The following is a 21,386-nucleotide window of genomic DNA, read 5'->3' as shown; positions in this document are numbered from 1 at the left end:
TTGGGATTGGAATGAAATCTGAGCTTTTCCAGTTCTGTGTCCACTTCTGAGTTTTCCAAATTTGCTGGCATATTGAGTGAAGCACTTTCACAGCATCATCTTTTAGGTTTTGAAACAGCTCAACTGGGATTCCATCACCTCCACTAGCTTTGTTCATAGTGATACTTCCTAAGGCCCCCTTGACTTTGCATTCCAGGATGTCTGGCTCTAGGTGAGTGATCACACTATCGTGATTATCTGGGTCATGAAGATTTTTTTTGTATAGTTCTTCTGTGTACTCTTGCCACCTCTTCTTAATATATTCTGCTTCTGTTAGGTCCATACCATTTCTGTCCTTTATTGAGCCCATCTTTGCATGAAATGTTCCCTTGGTATCTTTATTTTCTTGAAGAGATCTCTAGTCTTTCCCATTCTATTGTTTTCCTCTATTTCTTTGCATGGATCACTGAGGAAGGCTTTCTTATCTCTCCTTGCTTTTCTTTGGAACTCTGCATTCAAATGGGTGTATCTTTCCTTTTCTCCTTTGTCTTTAGCTTCTCTTCTTTTCTCAGCTATTTGTAAGGCCTACTCAGACAACCATTTTGCCTTTTTCCATTTCTTTTTCTTGGGGATGGTCTTGATCACTGCCTCTTGTACAATGTTTTGTCTTGTAAAACTTGGAATGTTGTTTAAGCCTGGGATTTGGCTGTTCATGCCCTTTTCAGGGGCTAAACAATCTCAAAATTCCCCCCTGCCCCCACCACACACACATCTTATCTATGGTGCTGCAAGTCCTGCATTTACAGCAGGCAGTCTTATACAGTCACTCCCAGTCAGGGCTGTGTCCAGGAAGGTTAGAAGCCTGGTCAGAGGCCTGCTCTGTTTTGTCTCTGAAGAGTAAACAAGTCTGTTTATTTAATTTCCCTAACAAATACTATGGTGGAAATGTGTGTGTGCACCTGTGGTTTTATGTGTCATAGTGAATAACAGATAAGGTAACATCAGATGAGTAAAGTTTACTTAAACATTTAGTTGTTTTTATTTACAGCAAAATACAGTGCTTTATTCTATGATACCCATTTATAGAATGTGATTTTAAGTAATTTGTGCCTTAAAAAGACTTTCAAATAATTTTACAGTTTAACATCATTTTAATCATATTAATATACAAACTAATTCAAATCAAATGCAAAACTCACATTTACAGGAAAAATAAAGCAAGTAATACTCTAGGATATTTGCATTATTTTGATACAAGGCAGCATAGCTTTCGCTAGGTATATCTAATTACTTCATGGATTTAATTTTTGATCAATCGTGAAATCACTTATTGTTTTTATTGTGGTTTTTTTGTTGTTGTTGTTTGACAGAACATAAAGGAACAAGAAGAGATTTCAGAAACTATGATAAACCCTGGCAGTTAAATGCAAAGAAGCCTAAAAAATCAAAAAGTGACCTTGCTGTGTCTAATATTTATCCACCATCTCCAGAATCAAAATCATGTAAGGAAATTTGTCATTTAAATATTAACTTAATGTATGTTAAGTGTGTGTTAGTAAAGTGAAGAAAAGGTAAGAATTGAAGCCAAATTTTTTCCTGATATTTCTGCCTATTAATTCTAATGAATTTCACATTTGTTTTAGCATTAACGTATATTCTCAAGCATATGTGATTGATTTAGACTTTTGAGTATACTGTTCTTTTAAGAATGTAAACTTCATGGAGCAGGTCCCTTGCCTCTCATGAACAGTTGCAGTATTTTATCATATTCAGAGCAATACCAACCCTACGTTTAATAAAGGATATAAAAATAAATCTTTTAGAGGGAAGGCAAAGAAGATTTCTGTTCAAAACATTTAACAAAATTTAAAAAAAAATCCTTCATCCAGGGTCTCTCTGAAGTCCTACTCATTTATTACTGAAGGTTGTGTATTTGTTCTATCCCACAGTAATAAGTACCTGTTCTCTCAATGCCCCTCCTCCTTTCTCTCTGCCTTTCTAGCTACTAAGTTTTTCCAGTGCTATGCACAAACATGTCATATAGCTTAGGATCTTGTTGCAAGTCAGTTATTCTTAGAAGACAAAAGATCCTGAAAGCTGTTCTTAAACATCAGTTTCTTGTGCTTGTTGCAGACTGAGATATGGGATTTTAATTTAAACAGAGAAAGGAATAGGTAGAAAATACTTACTTTTGTTTGAAAATTTTGAAAAATCATTATGTGCTAACTGGATTCTGAATTTGGAACATTTGTGAAAATAACTGAAATTAACTCCTTGAGGTTTTTTTGTTTGTTTGTTTATACAATGACACTTATACAAAGAATTGTATCAGCCACAAAATTCTAGCAAGAATTATGTGAAGTATTATAAACTACAAATGTTCTTTAAAAATTATTATTGTAGCTAAATTATACTGCTTCACCAGGTTGGTTCATAATATTTGGTCCCAACATTTAAAAAAAGCATAAAAGTTTAAAATTTAAATGTGTTGTTCACAACCATATTCCCAGTAATAGTACAGTTCCTGGCTCAATGAATAGTGTTAAATGAAAAAAAAGAATAAAGGAATAAATGAAATCAATCAGTTCTCAGTCTCACATTTCTCTTTCTATCCTTGGAAATGTCTGTCTGTCTGTCTTCATTCTTTCTCAATGATAAATATTAATACATAACCCTAGAGCTTGCTTGGAGAAGGCACTGGCACGCCACTCCAGTACTCTTGCCTGGAAAATCCCATGGACGGAGGAGCCTGGTGGGCTGCAGTCCATGGGGCCACTAAGAGTCGTGTCACTTTCCCTTTTCCCTTTCATGCACTGGAGAAGGAAATGGCAACCCACTCCAGTGTTCTTGCCTGGAGAATCCCAGGGACGGGGGAGCCTGGTGGGCTGCCGTCTATGGGGTCGCGCAGAGTTGGACACGACTGAAGCGACTTAGCAGCAGCAGCAGCAGCAGCAGAGCTTGCTAATTTTAAAGAGCTAAGTCCTGGATCTCAGCTCTTAGAGGACAGAATGCTGTAAGGTCCTTCATTTTACACAGACTTTGCTATTTATGGAATGTTCTGTAGGCACAAAATGTTACTGGTGAACTGGCATTTAGTATCTTTTCTGTTCAGGTACCCTACTCTTGACCTCTGGCTCCACTGGACTATTAGCTTTTTAAAGGAAAATTATTAACACAGTCTCATGCATTTTTAATAATAAACATGGTATTAAGATTATAGGATTCAGAGTTATTAATTAGAAATATATTGTTTAAACATAAATTGTTCCTGAAATAATAGAATTTCTTTTGAACATAGACTGGTAAGTCACAGTTGTATGTTGTAATATATGAAGCAGCACTAGAAAGAAGCACGAAAAAAGAATAAATACAATGTTAATAAGTTTATTAAAATAGGATGCCCCAATTTTTTTGATTTATTCTCCCAAAACAAAAACAAGAAAAGATGAAACAGAGAAACAAATGGCAACCTCTTATTGAAATAAGTGCAATCTCTAGCCAAGCTCTACAGGCCTTTGAAATTGACTGTATTATTTTAAATTGATTTGGAAAGGCAAAGGACCATGATTTTCTAAAGCAATCTTGAAAAATATGAACTAGCTTGGAGAATTTACCCTGACTGGCTTCAAGTCGTTTTATAAAACTGTAGTTATCAAGACAGTGTGATTTTGGAGAAAGGATGGAAAAATAGATCAATTGACCTTAATACAAAGTTTTAAAAAAGAACCTACATATGCAGTCAAATGGTTTTTCACAAGGACATCTAAGCGGTATAGTAAGAAAAGAAACAGTCCCTTCAACACTGGATATTCATATGGAAAAATACACACGTTGATTCATATGGAAAAATACACACGTTGATCCGTACCTTAATTCATGCTGAAAATCAGTCTGAGATGGGTCATAGACCTACAGGTGGAAACAAGAACAGTGAAATGTCAAAAATAAAACATACAAGTGTAACACTGTGACCTTGGAGAGCCAAAAAAGTTTTAGAGACATTCTAGTTTCCATGGCTTCATAACAGATCACTCAAAAATACATTTTTTTAGGTTAAAATAACAAAAATTAAGCATTTTAAATTGTGCAATTCACATGGCATTTAGTACATTCAAAATAGTGCTACCATAACCTCTTTCTTACCAAAACATTTTACCTCAGAAAAGGAAACTGTAAGTCACTCAATATTTCTACCTCCCCCCAGTCCCTGGAAACTTGCTTTCTCTCTCTATGAATTTGCCTGTTTCGATTGGTTCAGGCTGTAAAGAATCTGCCTGCAATGTGGGGACACCTGAGTTTGACCCCTGGGTCAGGAACATCCCCTGGAGAAGGAAATGGCAACCCACTCCAGTATTTTTGCTTGGGAAATCTCATGGACAGAGGAGCCTGGCACAAAGAATTGGACACGACTGAGCAAGAAGGGGATGACAGAGGATGAGATGGTTGGATGGCATCACTGGCAAACTCAATGGACTTGAGTTTGAGTAAACTCTGGGAATTGGTGGTGGACAGGGAAGCCTGGCGTGCTGCAGTCCATGGGGTTGCAGAGTCAGACACGACTGAGCAACTGAACTGAACTGAACTGAGTGACTAACACTTTCGTCTTAATAGAATCATATGATGTGTGATCTTCCTGTGATGGACTTATTTTACCTAGTGTAATATTTTCAGGTTCATTCCCATTGCAGCAGGTAATAGAACTTCATTCCTTTTTGTGGTTGAATCATATTCCATTGTATAGATAGCCTACTTTCTGTTTATTCATCCATTTATTTTAGGATATTTTGGTTGTTTCTACATTTTGCTATCATGAATAGTCCTGGTATAAACATTGACATACAAGTAGTTGTTTGAAATCATGATCCATGATTTTGAGGATATACCTTGAGGTGGAAATGCTGGGTCACATTGTATGTTTTAACTGGAGAGAACTGCAGTTGTATTTTATAGAGGCTGTACTATTTTACATTCCCATCAGCAATGTAAAGGTTTCTGGTTTCTCCACAGTCTCACCAACATTTGTTACTTTCTATTTATAACAAAAATATTATACTGTACAAGTGGGTGTGAAGTGTTACCTCGTTTTGACTTACGTTTCTGTAACAACTAATGATACTGAATGTCCTTCCACGTTCTTCTTGGTTGTATGTGTATCTTCCTTGGAGAAATGTCTATTGAAGTCCTTTGTTCATTTTTTAAAGTAAGTGCTATTCTTTTTCTCTGCAAGTAGAGTTAGTTTTATTTTTTACTTTCCAATTTTGATGCTGTTTATTTTGTCTTCTTGCCTGCTTGCTCAGGCTAGAAATTTAATAGTGTTGAAGGTCAGCGATGAAAGCCAGCATCCTTTCTTGTTTCTCATATTAAGGGGAAAACTTTCATTATTTTACTAATCTACATGACGTTAGCTGTGAGTTTCTTTTATCATAGTGAAGAAGTTCCTTTCTACTCGTTTACTGGGAGTTTTTATTATGACAGAATATTGAATTTTGTCAAAAGCCTTTTCTCCATCAGTCAAAATGATGGTGTATTTTAAAATTCATTCTGTTAACACAATTATTGTATTGATTAATTTTCTTATGTTAACTTTTATATTCATGAGATAAATCCCACTTTGTCATGATGTTTAATCTTTTTTAATGAGTTCATGTATTAGTCTTAGTTTTTATTGTATGGGAACAGCTTATAAATACTTTTTAAATATAATTTTTATTTGACATTGGGGTATAGTTTATTTACAGTGTTGTATTAGTTTTAGGTGTATGGCAAAGTGATTCAGTTATACATCTACATATATCCATTCTTTTTCAGATTCTTTTCCCATATAGGTTATTACAGAATATTGAGTAGAGTTTCCTGTACTATACATTAGGTCCCTGTTGATTATCTATTTTCTATGTAATAGTGTGTATATGTTAATCCCAAACTCCTAATTATCCCCCCCACCACCTTTCCCCTTTGGTAACCATAAGTTTGTTTTCCAAGTCTGTGAGGCTGTTTCTATTTTATAAATAAGTTCATTCATATTATCCTTTTAGATTCCACATACGTGATATCATACTACACATGTCTTTCTCTCTCTGACTTACAGCATTTCTTACAATCATGTCTAGATCCATCCATGTTGGCTGCAAATGGCATTATTTCATTCTTTTTTATGACTGAGAAATATTCCATTGTATATACATACTATACCTTCTTTATCCATTCCTCTGTGGATGGATATTTAGGTTAACTCCATGTCTTGGCTACTGTAGTGCTGCAGTGAACATTGGAGTGCATGTATCTTTTCACATTATGATTTTCTCTGGATATATGCCCAGGAGTGGGAATGCTATATTGTGTGGCAAGTCTATTTTGAGTTTTTTAAGGAATATCCATACTCTTCTCCATAGTGGTTTTACCAATTTACATTCCCACCAACAGTGTAAAAGGTTTCCCTGTTCTTAAAACCATCTCCCACATTTATTGTTTGTAGACTTTTTGATGATGGCCATTATAGTTTTAATTTGCATTTCTGTAATAATTAGCAATGTTAAGCATCTTTTCATATGCTTTTTTGGCCATCCAAAAAAGCTTTTTTGGTCTTCCTTAGATCTTCTGCCCATTTGTTGATTGAGTTGTTTGTTTTTTTGATATTGTCATGAGCTGTTTGTATAGTTTGGAGATTACTCCCTTGTCAGTTGCTTCATTAGCAAATATTTTCTCCCATTCTGTGGGTTCTTGTTTCATTTCTTTATGGTTTCCTTTGCTGTGCAAAACCTTTTAAGTTGAATTAGATCCCATTTTAAAGTTTTTGTTTTTATTTTCATTAGAATAGGAGATGCATCCAAAAACATACTGCTGCAGTTTATGTGAAAGTGTTCTGCCTGTTTTCCTCTAAGAGTTTTATAGTATCTGGCCTTATATTTAGGTATTTAATCCATTTTGAATTTGTTTTTGTGTTTGAGAATGTTCTAATTTCATTCTTTTACATGGAGCTCTCCAATTTTTCCAGCACCACTAATTGAAGAGACTGTCTTTTCTCCATTGTATATACACTCTTACCTACCTTGTTGTAAATTAATTGACCATAGGTTTACTTCTGGGCTTTCTATCTTGTTCCATTGATGTATATTTCTGTTTTTGTGCCAGTACCTTACTATTGATTACTACAGCTTCAGTGTATAATCTGGAGTCCAGGGGCCTGATTCCTCCAGCTCCATTTTTCTTTCTCAAGATTGCTTTGACTATTTTGTGTTTCCATAATCCTTTTATTATGCTGCTGAATTTGATATGTTGCAATTTTGTTGAGCATTTTTGCATCTGTTTTCAGAAGAGATGCTGCTATATTGTTTTATTATTATGTCCTTGTCTTCTGTGTCAGGGAAATGCTGGCTTTATAGAATGAGTTTATATACATTCCCTCCTTTTACATTTTTTTGGAAGTGTTTGAGAAGAATTGTCAGTTCTTTAAATGTTTGGTAGAATTCACCAATGAAGCCACCTTGTCTTGTGCTTGACTTTGTTGTGAGGTTTTTGATTATTGATTCCATGTCTTATTATAAATGTTTTGTTTATTCTTGAGTAGCTTTTGGCAGTTTGTTTCTAGGAATTTTTCCATTTCATCTAGGTTGTGTAGTTTATTGAATTAAATATTCATAACATTCTAATTCTTTTTAAAAACAGTTCTATAAAGTCTGTAGTAATGTCTTGGTTACATTTCTGATTTTAGTAATTTGAGTCTTCTCCCTTTTTTCTTAGTGAATCTAGCTAAAGGTTTATTAATTTTTAAGCTCTTTCTTAATATTCAACTTTTGGTTTTGTTAATTTATTTCTGTTACATTTGAATCCTCTATTTCACCTGTCTCTGTTTTAATACTTATTATTTATATCATTCTGCTAGGTTTAGTTTAGTCTTCTATTCTTTTCTACTTCTTTAAGGTATAAAGGTCAGTTATTGATATAAGATGTTTCTTGCTTTTTATTGTGGGCTTTACGATTGCAAATTCCCATCTGAGAAACCACCTTTACCGTAGTCTATACATTTTGACTTATTTTGTGACCTGACATACATATGGTCTATACTAGAGATTGTTCCACATGCACTTGGAAGAAAAATACATATGACTGTTAGTCTTTGTATTTTTCTCTATATGTCTATTAGGCCTAATTGATTTATAGTGTTGTTTAAGTGCTCTGTTTTCTTATTGATCTGTCTAGATTTTTTCCATCCATTATTGACACAGAAGTATTAGAGTTTCCAGCTATTATTGTAGAATTCTATACCCTCAGTTATTTCAGTGTTTGATTCATGTATTTGGGGGCTCTGCTGCTAAATGTGTTTATGTTAAATAATTGTTCAATCTTCTTGACTGGTTGACCATTTTACCAATATGTAATATTCTTTATCCTCTTCTTTAACAAGTTTTGTCTTAAAGTCTATTTTGTCTGATATTAGCATAGCCACCCCTACTCTTTTTCATTAATGTTTTTTTTTCTTTTTTTTAAATTTTATTTTATTTTTAAACTTTACATAATTGTATTAGTTTTGCCAAATATCAAAATGAATCCGCCACAGGTATACATGTGTTCCCCATCCTGAACCCTCCTCCCTCCTCCCTCTTCATTAATGTTTTCATGGAATATCTTTCAAGCATTATGTCTTCAAATGTTCTTTCTTCTCCTTTGGGACTACCATTATGTGTATTTCGGTACAATATACAAATTGATAAAGAAAAGTCATATGACATCTCAAATAATACTTGAATTGTATTTGATAAAATTTTACAATTCTTACTTTAAAACAAAATTGATAAAGAGACTTTCAAAATAAAAGGATATTTTCTTAGCTGAAGTATTATGGGACAGAAATATTTGTGTAATAAGTATAAAAAGTTTTCTAAGTTACTATTCTTAAAAGAACAAAGACAATAATAAAAGGAAAAAAGACCGTATTAACAGTTATTAACTTTCGTATGACATAAATATCATTAACATTCATTTCAGAAGATCTTTATTGCTAAAACTTATTTAAAAAAATAAAATAAAATATATACAATTATATAATATTGTATGTTATTTAAGGCCAGTTTTATAAGGAACACAATAACCTGTTACCCTATGCAATAGACTGTAAGCTCGAATAGAATGTCATCTCCATGAGTACAGGGAATTTTGTTACATTTATTCACACTGCTTTACTCCTAGAAGCTAGGACAGTGTTGTGTGCTATACAAATGAGAGTGTAAATGAGTAAATGAAGAGAATTCAAGGGTAGCTTAGTGCAAAATATGTCCTGGTCTCATGAGATAACAGTTTAGAAGCTGTGCATTTTCAGATAACAAAAAAAGAGCACGTTACACAATGCAAGCTAGTATAGGTACAAAGATCTGCAAGATAATATTACGATTTTAATTTTCAATTGTGAATTATCACAACTAAAGGAAAATAAGACAAATAGAGTTCACTGAAGTTTTTCTATGTCCTTGAAGCATTTCTACTGTTTACCTGGTGAAGTGGTGGTTTCTGATAGAATGGTTGAGGATGGTCAGTGGAGTCTTGGCAGAAGGGGCCAGAAAAACATTTGTCTATCAATTCCCTATGCATGATAGTGTATACTGATTCTCTTATAGCCATTTCAAATTTGTGATCCAGAAGAGAAAATTGAGGTAGGTGGGAAACAGTGGAAACAGTGTCAGACTTTATTTTGGGGGGCTCCAAAATCACTGCAGATGTTGATTGCAGCCATGAAATTAAAAGATGCTTACTCCTTGGAAGGAAAGTTATGAACAACCTAGATAGCATATTCAAAAGCAAAGGCATTACCTTGCCAACAAAGGTTTGTCTAGTCAAGGCTATGGTTTTTCCAGCAGTCAGGTATGGATGTGAGAGTTGGACTGTGAAGAAAGCTGAGTGCAGAAGAATTGATGCTTTTGAACTGTGGTGTTGGAGAAGACTCTTGAGAGTCCCTTGGACTGCAAGGAAATCCAACCAGTCCATTCTAAAGATCAACCCTGGGTGTTCTTTGGAAGGAATGATGCTAAAGCTGAAACTCCAGTACTTTGGCCACCTCATGCGAAGAGTTGACTCATTGGAAAAGACTCTGATGCTGGGAGGGATTGGGGGCAGGAGGAAAAGGGGACGACAGAGGATGAGATGGCTGGATGGCATCACTGACTCGATGGACGTGAGCTTGAGTGAACTCTGAAAGGTGGTGATGGACAGGGAGGCCTGATGTGCTGCAATTCATGGGGTTGCAAAGAGTCGGACATGACTGAGTGACTGAACTGACTGACTGACATTAACTTCAGTTAAAACCAGAAACTAGAACCAGTTCTCAGTATTTTTATTTATGCTTTTGTATTTGGCAGAGATTTTTAATTTTTTTAATGTTTCACTTAGCACAGCATATGCAAAGAGGAATAGGTGTATATTTGTTAAAATTTTAGGAAAATAATGAAAAGAGTGTACATCTGTGTAGAAAACACAAATTGCATAGATACAAGAGAATTAATGTGGCAATGCAATGTCTGAAAAATCATAGTATGGGAATGCAGAAGGCAAGAGACATGAAATAATAAATTCACTATAATCAACTTTAGATATATCATAACTATAGTACTGGGAAATTTCCTGACATATTATAAATGAAGGTAAAGTACTTGGGAGGAACTTTTAGGAAAGAATACTAGCATTTATTAAATTTTTAGAAAACAGAGTTAAAAGATCTAAATAATTAAAATTATTTTGGTTCAAAAGAAGTGGATAAATAATATATCAAAAGCCATTTGCAGGAAATAGTAAATTTATTATTTGACCCACAGATGGAAACTATTGGTGGAGATATCAGGATTTAATTAATTCTGATTTGATTAATGTTGTTCAAAATGCTGCTGCTAAATTGCTTTAGTTGTGTCCGACTCTGTGCGACCCCGTAGACGGCAGCCCACCAGGCTCCCCCGTCCCTGGGATTCTCCAGGCAAGAACACTGGAGTGGGTTGCCATTTCCTTCTCCAATGCATGAAAGTGAAAAGTGAAAGTGAAGTTGCTCAGTCATGTCCGACTCTTAGCGACCCCATGGACTGCAGCCTACCAGGCTCCTCTGTCCATCGGATTTTCCAGGCAAGAGTACTGGAGTAGGGTGCCATTGCCTTCTCTGAGGGCAATGCTTACTAGGCCCTGGTTATTATACAGTAGGCTGTTTGTGAAGTAGTGACCTCTTTATGAATGAATGGAGCATGACCATTAATAAGGTGCTGTGGATGGGTTCCTGCTGTGCTCTGGGGATGTGTTTTATCTCAGTGATAATTACCGGCTGTCCCTAATCTCAGATTGTTTCACCTCATATGGATCATATTAATATTCTGTTGTTTATACCATTCTATTGTTATCCATTTCTCCTGAGGACATTTTTTAGACAATATATTTAAACTACAGCCCTGAGTTTTAGTACTAAGTATTACCTAAGCAAGGTTTTTAATTCATCAGAAAGTTTAGAGATTCTCACCTGGAGTCTGTAAACTGGGCTGATGACTTTCAAATCACCTTCCATTAGTTATCAAAACATCCGAAATCATCCAGTGTAGTTGATTAGACCATGATTATCCTGTGGCCTTCCTTGTCCTAGATTTGGATCCCATGATGAATATCACATATGTAGCACATTGTCACAAGCTACAGAAATATAGAAAGAAATTTGTCTTAGTTTCTCTTGAAAGTTCCTGAGGGAGAGAGCTTGGATGTCATATCTTTTCTCTACAGGGCTGCATATAACCTCCCCCAAACTCCATGGCCTTAAACAACAAATTATAATTTCTCAGGGTTCAGCAAATTGGCTGCGCAGTTCTGCTGGTCTCATCTGAGTTTGCCCACCAGGGCATTCAGGTGGTGTTCTACAAAGTCTGCTGGGGTGGGCAGGGGGGCATGTCTCATTATCTGGGAAGGTTGATTGGGACTGATTTTTTTTAAAAAAAGACTATGTTCTTATTTTTTTATTTGAAGATATCTTGATAGGATATGGTAATTTTCAGAAAAGTTAGATAATATAATGATTCAGATTAGAGAAATCACTTTTAAAAAGGCTAACAGAAGTACCAGTAAGTGTTTTGAAGGATCTGGTACAAGTACAGTTTTCTCTGCCTCCTCTTCTGAGTTTCTCTTCCCTGTGCCTGAGCTTGTCCTATGGGGTATTACCTGTGGGGTAATAGGTGTATGCTTGAAGGTGTGTTATAGAACCATTGACCACAATCGCTGCATCCCCTCTCCACTGCTTGAAAACTGGGGTGCTGATGTTGGCTGACATCTCCATCCCAGAGTCCCTTAAACAAAGAAACACAGAAGAGGCAGATGCATGTTTTTAGTTTAAATGTATTTAAATTATAGAAGTAATTACTTCTTTAATTTAAATCAGTCTTTAAATATTGCTTATAATGATAATGAAAAAAAAAACCAAACATGTAGAAAGATAGATTCTCTCTCATCAGCCATCTCCTATTCTACTCCCTTGGAAGTAGTTGTATCTTTTCACAGCCTTTGAAGTGATTTACATTCTTTTACATTCTTTTCTTTGTATAAACTAACGTAAAATATGTGGGAGTTGATTTGCTTTATGAAACTGGCTTTAAACTGTACACATTCCTAAGCAACTTGTTTATATTGTTTTAAAATGTATTATGGACATATCTCCATGCAAATGAACTTAGGTCTATGTTATACATTTTCATAAGTACATACCTACCTGTACCATAGTATGAAGATGCCATAATTTATTTATTTCCCTGTGAAGTACATTTAGTTTTATAGATTATTTACAGAGTTTTACAACCACAAACTCTTTGGTGAAATAAATAATTATCATGCACTTTCTGATAAAATAAACCTCTTTGTACATATATACATAACTAAGAGTGTTTTCATTTGTGTATTATAATTTATCAGAAATAATAAGATTGCTGAATCAGAGGGTCAGTATATGTTCTATTATAATAAATATTTCTGAATTACTTCTAAAAACATGGCCAAAAATTTTTTTTCAGTAGGTTGAGAGTATTTTTCCTATAGCCGTACCATGTAAATATTTTTAAATTATTTTATTTTTATCGAACATAGACATATATGGTATAAAGAGCAAATTAATACCATAAGGCAAGTGTCCTTCTTTTCTTCCTGTTCTGCCTCTAATGTGGACCCACTTTTAACTCTTAGATGTTTCTTTTGGTACGCAGATCTATATATCTAAACATAGAAGATACTTGCATAGTTCTCTTTTATCTTTTAAATTTGAAGCATCATCTCTTGACCTCTTTCTAAGACACTGTGCTTTATTCCCAAGGCCCATCACATTCTCACAGTACAGGCAGGCAGATATTTCAAATGTTGGTTGATGTATACTCTGCACTGATATTTTTATGATTGTGTTCATTATCCTTTTTCATAGTAGAATCATAAGAAAGCCAACTTTTATTTTGTTTCTAGAATCAATAATTGGCTTGTTTTCTGCTTCCTTTGTTTTCTCTGTACCCATCACTAATGCTTCACCAAAATGTGCCTTAAAATATTAACACTCTCAATAACTAAAACACGTGTTCTTCTATCTTACTTTAATTTATATTTTATACTTTATTTCATTTAAAAAGTCTTAGAGACTTCTCTCCTGTAGTCCTTTGTTCTCTTGCTCCAGTCTTAACTCCTTAGTTACCATTCTTTTTCTCAGCTGTCTTCTGAGACCATCCTTTACTGTCATCCTGAGGCTTATGTTTTCCTTCTTCTTATGGGGGATTATCTGGTTCCTGATCTCAACTCTTTCTAGTTTGGGCTTTACTTGCTTATTTTGGTGGAGCACCTCCAACTAGGAACTTTCTGAGAGTGCTTGCCAGGTACGTTTTCTGAGTCCTTACAAGTGTCTTGACTGACTCCTTGTGCTGTGTGCCAAGTCGCTTCAGTGGTGTCTGATTCTTTGCGGTCTTATGGACTGTAGCCTGCTGGGCTCCTCTGTCCATGGGATTCTCCAGGCAAGAATACCAGAGTGGGTTGGCATGCCCTCCTCCAGGGAATTTCCTGACCCAGGGATCGAACTCTCGTCTTCTATGTCTCCTGCATTGCCAGGTGGGTTCTTTACCACTAGCACCACCTGGGAAACCCGATTGACCCTTAAAGTGTAAAGTGAAGTCGTTCAGTTGTGTCCGACTCTTTGTGACCTCATGGACTGTAGCCTACCAGGCTCCTCCATCCATGAGATTCTCCAGGCAAGAATACTGGAGTGAGTTGCTATTTCCTTCTCCAGGGGATCTTTCCAACTCAGGGATCGAATCCAGGTTTCCCACATTGTGGGCAGACGCTTTACCCTCTGAGCCACCAGGGAATCGCATTTTAGTTGGGTATAAAATTCTAAGTTAAAAAAATAAATAAAATTCTAAGTTAGAAGTAATCTTCAGTTAAAATTTTGAAGGAACTTCTCCTGTGTCTTCTGGGGCCAAGCATTGCTGCTGAGAAATCAGATGACAATTTCATTTGCTATTTTTGTCTCTGAAAGCTTTTAAAGATGTTTCCTTTATTACCACTGTTGTAAAATTTTGTGATAATGTGCCTTGAATTATGGGCTTCCCTGGTAGCTCAGCTGGTAAAGAATCCACCTACAATTCAGGAGACAATGCTTCAATTCCTGGGTTGGGAAGATCCCCTGGAGAAGGGATAGGTTACCCACTCCACTATTCTTGGGCTTCCCTGGTGGCTCAGATGGTAAAGAATCTGCCTGCAGTGTGGGAGACCTCAGTTTGATCCCTGGGTTGGGAAGATCCCTGGAGAAGGTAAAGGTTACCCACTTCAGTATTCTTGCCTAGAGAATTTCATGGCCTGGTGGGCTACAGTCCATGGAGTCACAAAGAGTCAGACATGACTGAGTGACTAAGCACAGCACAGCCTTGCATTATACTGGACATTTAATGGATCCTTCTAATCTGGAAGGCAATTATGGTTTTCTATTATTATTTTGGTATTGGTCCTCCTTGATTGATACTTTAACGTTTAAATGGTACGAAATGTCCACTTTTTTGACATCTCTATCTTCAAGGCCTAGGTTTCACTTTTCTCTATCTTGTTAAATCCACTTATCACTTATCAGTTCATTTTGCATCTTCCTTAAAAAATGTATTGTCTTCTCTGTTTAATCAGTTCTTTGACCAAAGAAAAATACCATAATATAATTTTAGTGAGAATTTGAGGGAAAGTGAAGGTAAAAGTATTCAGTCTTGTTTTATCAGAAGACAGCAAGAATGTCTTAAAATCATTTAACAAATTGCTCATGAAGAAGGTAGCAGTTATTTTTTAAGCTGCTGAAACATAACATATACTTTGCTTGTGTTTTTCCCTAATTTATATGAATTACTAGTGTTAAATCAGTACCTGAATTTTCTTTTTTCTATAAACACTGTCACACTTCCTTTGCTTGTTTAGTTAAAACATTTCTTAAAATCCAGCCTCATAACTTCCCTTCTGTTTGCTCACAAGAGAACTATTTCCAAAAACCATTTTTATTCTGTGCACTGATCTTGAGACAGTCTTTCACATAATGATGAATAGTAAGTTTTTATCATTCTGTAGCGTGCTTATGAAGTAATCATTTTTTTTAAACATAGTGCCAAGGTCAGTAGATCATCCTAAGTGGAACTGGCGGACTAAACCAGAAAGCCGTGATTTTGATGAATTGAACCACATCCTTCAAGAGAGCAAGAAACTGGGAAAAGCCCTTGAGAATCTCTCTCGAAGTAAGTTAATTTACTTGATTGTAATTGGAATTCCTAACCAATATTAAAGTAGAAACATTCATTACCATTACCAATAACCTACTTCCAACATCCTCATTATAATTCCATGAGAGGCTGCAGAGTTCTAGAGCATGAGATTGGATATGAGGACCGATCATGTGTGTTACATGGATTCATGGGAAGACAGGTTATACAGAGCAGAAAGAGCTATAGACCCCTCCCCACAATGACTGTTTGATTCCAGTCTCCCTCCAAGGCCTCTGTTCATTACCCAGGTCAACTGTACACCTAATGGCATCTTAGTCATTCTTCTCTTTTGAACCCTGTTGTTATGTGTCATCCCAGTTAATGCACAAACCTGTTGCTTCCTTGAGTTTTTGATGTCTCTAAACTTCTTAATAGTGACTGGGCCAGATTCTTCTCAGAATCCTCTCAGAACCTAGCAATATACCTTTTTATAAAAGCAGTGATCTGTAATCCAAGGGCCTGAGTTAGAAGTTTTGCCTTCTATGAGGTTAATAACCTTAGATAAGTCATTAACCTGTCATTAAACCTGTATGAGCCTTGGTCCTCTCATCTCCAGATCAGGAAGACATGGTTCCGTCTCCTTCTTCTGATGGGTGGGAATGTTTAAAATGATATATTTCAGATAGACAAATATTTGATTTGATCAATGCATTCTATGTATAAAGTATAGTATATACATAAAGTATATATTTATATGTAAATATATATATGTATACACTTGCAGTTTTTGTAGTGAGTTCAAAGTATTTCTGTCTTTCTCTGGTTCTTAAATATCTTTCAATTTTAAAAATTAGGCATCTCTGGAAACATATTAATGCTATAGTTGCACTAAAATTGTCTTTTGGTGTGATAGCATATTAAAGATTTATATTAGAATACTAGTAAATTCTAGTAGATTATGTTTTAAAATCAGTCTGTTTTTTAAAATAGCAGTGTTACTAGTTTCTTGATATTTTTCTAAGTTAAAAATTTCCCTTAGTATATATTGGGAGAATTGTTTATATAAATATCTGTGTGTTTATATATTGTGCTATACTATAATTATGTATTTATATACTATATTTTATTGTTTTATGTTTTTTAGAGAGATTTAGCTTTTTCATACTTCTTAATTTATAATTCACTAGTGCCACTAGATTTTTTATTTAACCTTTGTGAACTTTGTGTAATAAGCCTGTCTCAATGTTAACTTGGCTTCTGATAGATTCTCATAATTTTGCCATTAGTAGGAACTCTTTGGTTGAGATTCAAGAAAATCCTGTTTTTGGCTAGGTTTACTTTTGGACCAAATAATGATAAAATGAGTTTTCAGCTAATTATTATGTTCACGAATGTCAGAGGCTTTAGTGTGTGTCTGTATGTGTATATGTGTGTGTGTGTGTGTGTGTGTGTGTATGTGTGTGTATATATATGCTTTTGGTGTCACTTGATCATTATAAAGGGGCTCTGTTTTTTGTAGCAGTAATGGTGATGTTTATGTGGGGTAATGGAGCAGTTGTTCACACAGGGCGAGGTTGCTTATTTCTCTGGGTAAGTTTCTGAGTTTCTGTGATTTTTGCTGTCTGAGATTTAATATTAACTTCTTGTCTTAGGTCCAACATGTGTCTAACTACTCAGTTATCAGTTCACCTGAGATGATCATTGTAAATTAGTAGAAACATCCCCGGTGGCTCAGTGGTAAAGAGTATGCCTGCAGTGCAGATGATGAAGAAGTTGTGGGTTTGATCCCTGGGTCAGGAAGATCCCTTGGGGAAGGAAATGGCAACTCGCTCCAGTATTGTTGCCTGGGAAAGTCCATGGACTGAGGAGCCTAGTGGGTTACAGACTGAGGAGCTGCAGAGAGTTGGACATGAGGGAGCACGCATGAGCACAATGTTTATTTAGTGATCTCGTTGCCCAGAATTGAACTATTTAATCTCAAACTGTTCATCCATCTTCCTGAAGCTAGATGTCAGTTCATTCGTGTTTGATCTTGTTTGACTTTTATAATAGACTTTGACTTGATAACTCTTTCTCTAAAATAGTGGTGACTTTATTAACCATTGTTTTATTTAATAGGAAGACTTAGGGAATGGAATCTTTCCTCCAGTTATGGTCAGGAGGAATGTTCATTGTCTTATTATTGTGAACTGTTTTCCTGTACCACAGGAAAGATTGGAAGTTTTTAGTGAATGCCTGATTTTCATACAGTCTCTGATAGAATTCTCTCTGGCAAGGCTGGTCTTTGCTTTATTCTAGTTTTACTTCCTAAAAGATAATACATTATTTAAAGTATTTGTTACTAGTAGAGATTGACAGCAAAAAATCGTTTATATCCCTCAGAATGGTAGAATTATCTCATCTCTACAGCTGTCAGTGTATACAGACTTAGATGCAACCCCCTCCTCCCTTCTCTCTCTCTCTTTCAAATAATAACAGGAAAGATTTGAAATTCTCTCCAGTTTGCAAATAGGAATTGTGTATCAGTAGCAACTGTACCATGCTCTTTTTCTGGCTTTTTGCAAACCTCTCAGCGTAATGCTTTATCTTACAGTCAGACATGACCTGTGACCCTCTTCATGCTGTGTTCCTTACCTCAAGGTAGATATGTTAGAATAGTTTCAGTGGCCTGGAATGCTACCAATTATTAGCTTCATGACCTTGGGAATAAACCTTTCTGTGTTTCTCTCACCTTTACTGTAAAGTTGGAATAATCATGGTACTATTTCTGAAGGTTTTATGAAAATCACATGAGATGTTGTGTCTAAAGTATTTAATAGCATGCCTGCTATGAAGTAACTACCAAGTAAACATTAGATATAACTGCCAATTAAACATTATATAGGGGGCTTTCCTGGTAGCTAAGCTGGTAAAGAATTAGCCTACAATGCAGGAGACCCTGGTTTGATTCCTGGGTCAGGAAGATTCCCTTGGAGAAGGGATAGGCTACTTACTCCAGTATTCTTGGGCTTCCCTGGTGGCTCAGCCAGTAAAGAATCTGCCTGCAATGTGGGAGACCTGGGTTTGATTCCTGGGTTGGGAAGATCCCATGGAGGAGAGCATGGCAACCCACTGCAGTGTTCTTGCCTGGAGAATTCCATGGACAGAGGAGCCTGGTGGGCTATGGTCCATGGGATCGTAAAGAGTTGAACACGATTGACTGATTAAGCACAGCACACACAGCACAAACATTAGATATAATATTCCATTTCTATTATTGTATAACAAATTACCAGAAACTTAGTAGCTTTAAAAAGTACAAATTTATTATCTTACTATTTTTGTGTTTCGGGAGTTTGAATCCAGGTTAGTTGGGTCCTCTGCTCAGGGCCTGGGCAAGCTGAAATTAAGGTGCTGGCTGGGGCTGGGGTTACTCCTGGGCTTGAGTCTTCTAAGCTCATACACATTGTTGGTCAAATTCAGTGCTTGCTCTTGCAACACTGAGACCCCTTTTTTTCTCATTGGCTATTGGCCAGGAGTGTTCTTAGCTCATTCCCAGGTCCTTGTCTTGTGGTCTCCTCCTCTCACAACAACAACAATGAACTGTTTCTTCCTTGAGGCCACTGGGGAGCATCTCTCTGAAGCTTTGCCTTCTTTTAAAGGGCTCATCTGATTAGGTCAGGACCACCAGGATTTACTTCTGATTTGCTCAGTCTGCTGTTGAGTAACCAAGCCAAGAGAGAGATACCCTTTCATCTTCAGTGGTTCCACCATGCAGACTCCAAGGGAAAAGACTGCCCAGGAGTATATCTTGGGAGCCGTCCTAGACTTCTGCCTGCCACAGATATTATTAGTGTTATTACTATTTATCCCTGACAGTCAATAACATACTTCAGCTGAGCCCTGCCAAACAGAAACGTAACATGAGCCACACATGGGATTTTATATGTTCAAAATAGACACATTACAAAAAAGCAAAAGAGAAACCTGTAAAATTAATTTTAATGCAATATTAACCTGCTGCTGCTGCTAAATCACTTCAGTCGTGTCTGACTCTGTGCAACCCCATAGACGGCAGCCCACCAGGCTCTGCCGTCCCTGGGATTCTCCAGGCAAGAACACTGGACTGGGTTGCCATTTCCTTCTCCAGTGCATGAAAGTGAACAGTGAAAGTGAAGTCACTCAGTCATGTCCGACTCTTAGCAATCCCATGGACTGCAGCCCACCAGGCTCCTCCGTCCATGGGATTTTCCAGGCAAGAGTACTGGAGTTGGGTGCCATTACCTTCTCTGCAATATTAACTTACTATTATTATTATCATTTATTGTATATTATTGTATATTGTTATATACAACATACAATTGTTATACAATATACAATTGTATATTGTTGTATATAATATACAACAATTATATACAATATACAATTGTTATACAATATACAATTGTATAATACAAATATTATTGTATATTATATACAATATACAATTGTTATACAATATACAATTGTATATTGTTGTATACAATATACAACAATTATATACAATATACAATTGTTATATTATTGTATAACAATTGTATATTGTATAATATTGTATATTATTATCATATTATTATCATATCTAAATTATTATCATTTAATGTATATTCCATCTAAAAATTATTATTGCAGTGTTTTATATTGTTTTTCTTTCATACTGAGTCTTCAAAAGTCTGTTATGAATTTTATTCTACAGCACCCCTCAGCATGGATGAGCCACATTTCAAATGTTCGTTAGCCATCTAATGAGTAGCTCCCATGATGAACACCACAGCTCTAACTGACGTTAAAACAAACACAGACAACCTCCTCTTGAGGTTGAGTTCCCTCAGACAGCGTCAGAATTCCTTCTTCTTCTTTCATCCAAGTTTTCAAAAAGAATAGTTAATGCGCATCTTCTCCGCCTGCTCAGGTTCCTCTCACTCCTCAGTATAGTTATATTATCGGACCTGTCATTCCACTCAGACTTTTCTCACTATGGTCACCACCAATTGAATCCAAATTGTCAAACTCAGTGGACACTCTTTCTCATTTTCAAAAATTGCTTTGATCGTTTTAACACCACTGATGACTCTGTCTGTTTTCAAACCCTTGATGTTTTAGTTTCTGGAACCTGGCCCTCATTTGATGGTCTTTGGATGCCCTACCCGTCATTTCTTATAGGTTTCATTCTCATATGCCTCTTTCTTTCCTGCTGCTATAGATGTTTTTCATCCTCTGCTTCTGTTCTTTCAAATGTTCTGTGTCTAGCCTTCTCCTCCCTCACAGATTTCATTATCACCCCTATACAGCTAACTCAAATGAGTGTATTTCCCATCCAGACTGTTTATGATTTTATACAAGGTGGTGGTATCCCACTGCCATGTCAAACTCAGTTTATCTAAGTAGATCATACTTCCTTTACCATTACTTTTCTTTGTTTGCTTTATCTTAGCCAGTGACACCTACCTACTGGTTCAGCCAAACTGGACTCATCTTTCTCCCTAATCTTTTTTTTTTTTTTAATTTTTTGATGTGAAAAATTTTTTAAGTCTTTGAGTTAGTTACAGTATTGCTTCTATTTTATGTTTTGTTTTTTTGGCCATGAGGCATGTAAGGATCTTAACTCTTTGACCAGGGATCTAACCCACACCCCATGCGTTAGAAGGCAGAGCGTTTTTAAAATGTTTATTATTTGTTTAT

General features: G+C 35.9%; 1 protein-coding gene across 3 annotated transcripts in view; it reads left to right on the top strand.

Moving 5' to 3' along the window:
• The window catches only part of C14H8orf34 (chromosome 14 C8orf34 homolog), a 278,124-nt gene that overhangs the window by 74,845 nt on the left and 181,893 nt on the right, over window positions 1-21,386 (top strand). For 2 of the 3 annotated variants that reach the window (XM_086336644.1, XM_086336645.1), the window contains exons 3-4: window positions 1,350-1,481; window positions 15,591-15,719. In XM_086336644.1, coding sequence (XP_086192770.1) covers window positions 1,350-1,481; window positions 15,591-15,719 — 261 coding nt within the window. The remainder of the gene's footprint in view (window positions 1-1,349; window positions 1,482-15,590; window positions 15,720-21,386) is intronic. The other variant, XM_086336646.1, reaches the window with a different exon arrangement.

This window comes from Bos grunniens, chromosome 14, assembly GCF_055505025.1.
Source record: "Bos grunniens cultivar Pamir isolate PY7600 chromosome 14, Bosgru_T2T1.0, whole genome shotgun sequence".
Classification (NCBI taxonomy): domain Eukaryota; kingdom Metazoa; phylum Chordata; class Mammalia; order Artiodactyla; family Bovidae; genus Bos; species Bos grunniens.
This window is presented reverse-complemented; position numbering and strand designations above follow the sequence as displayed.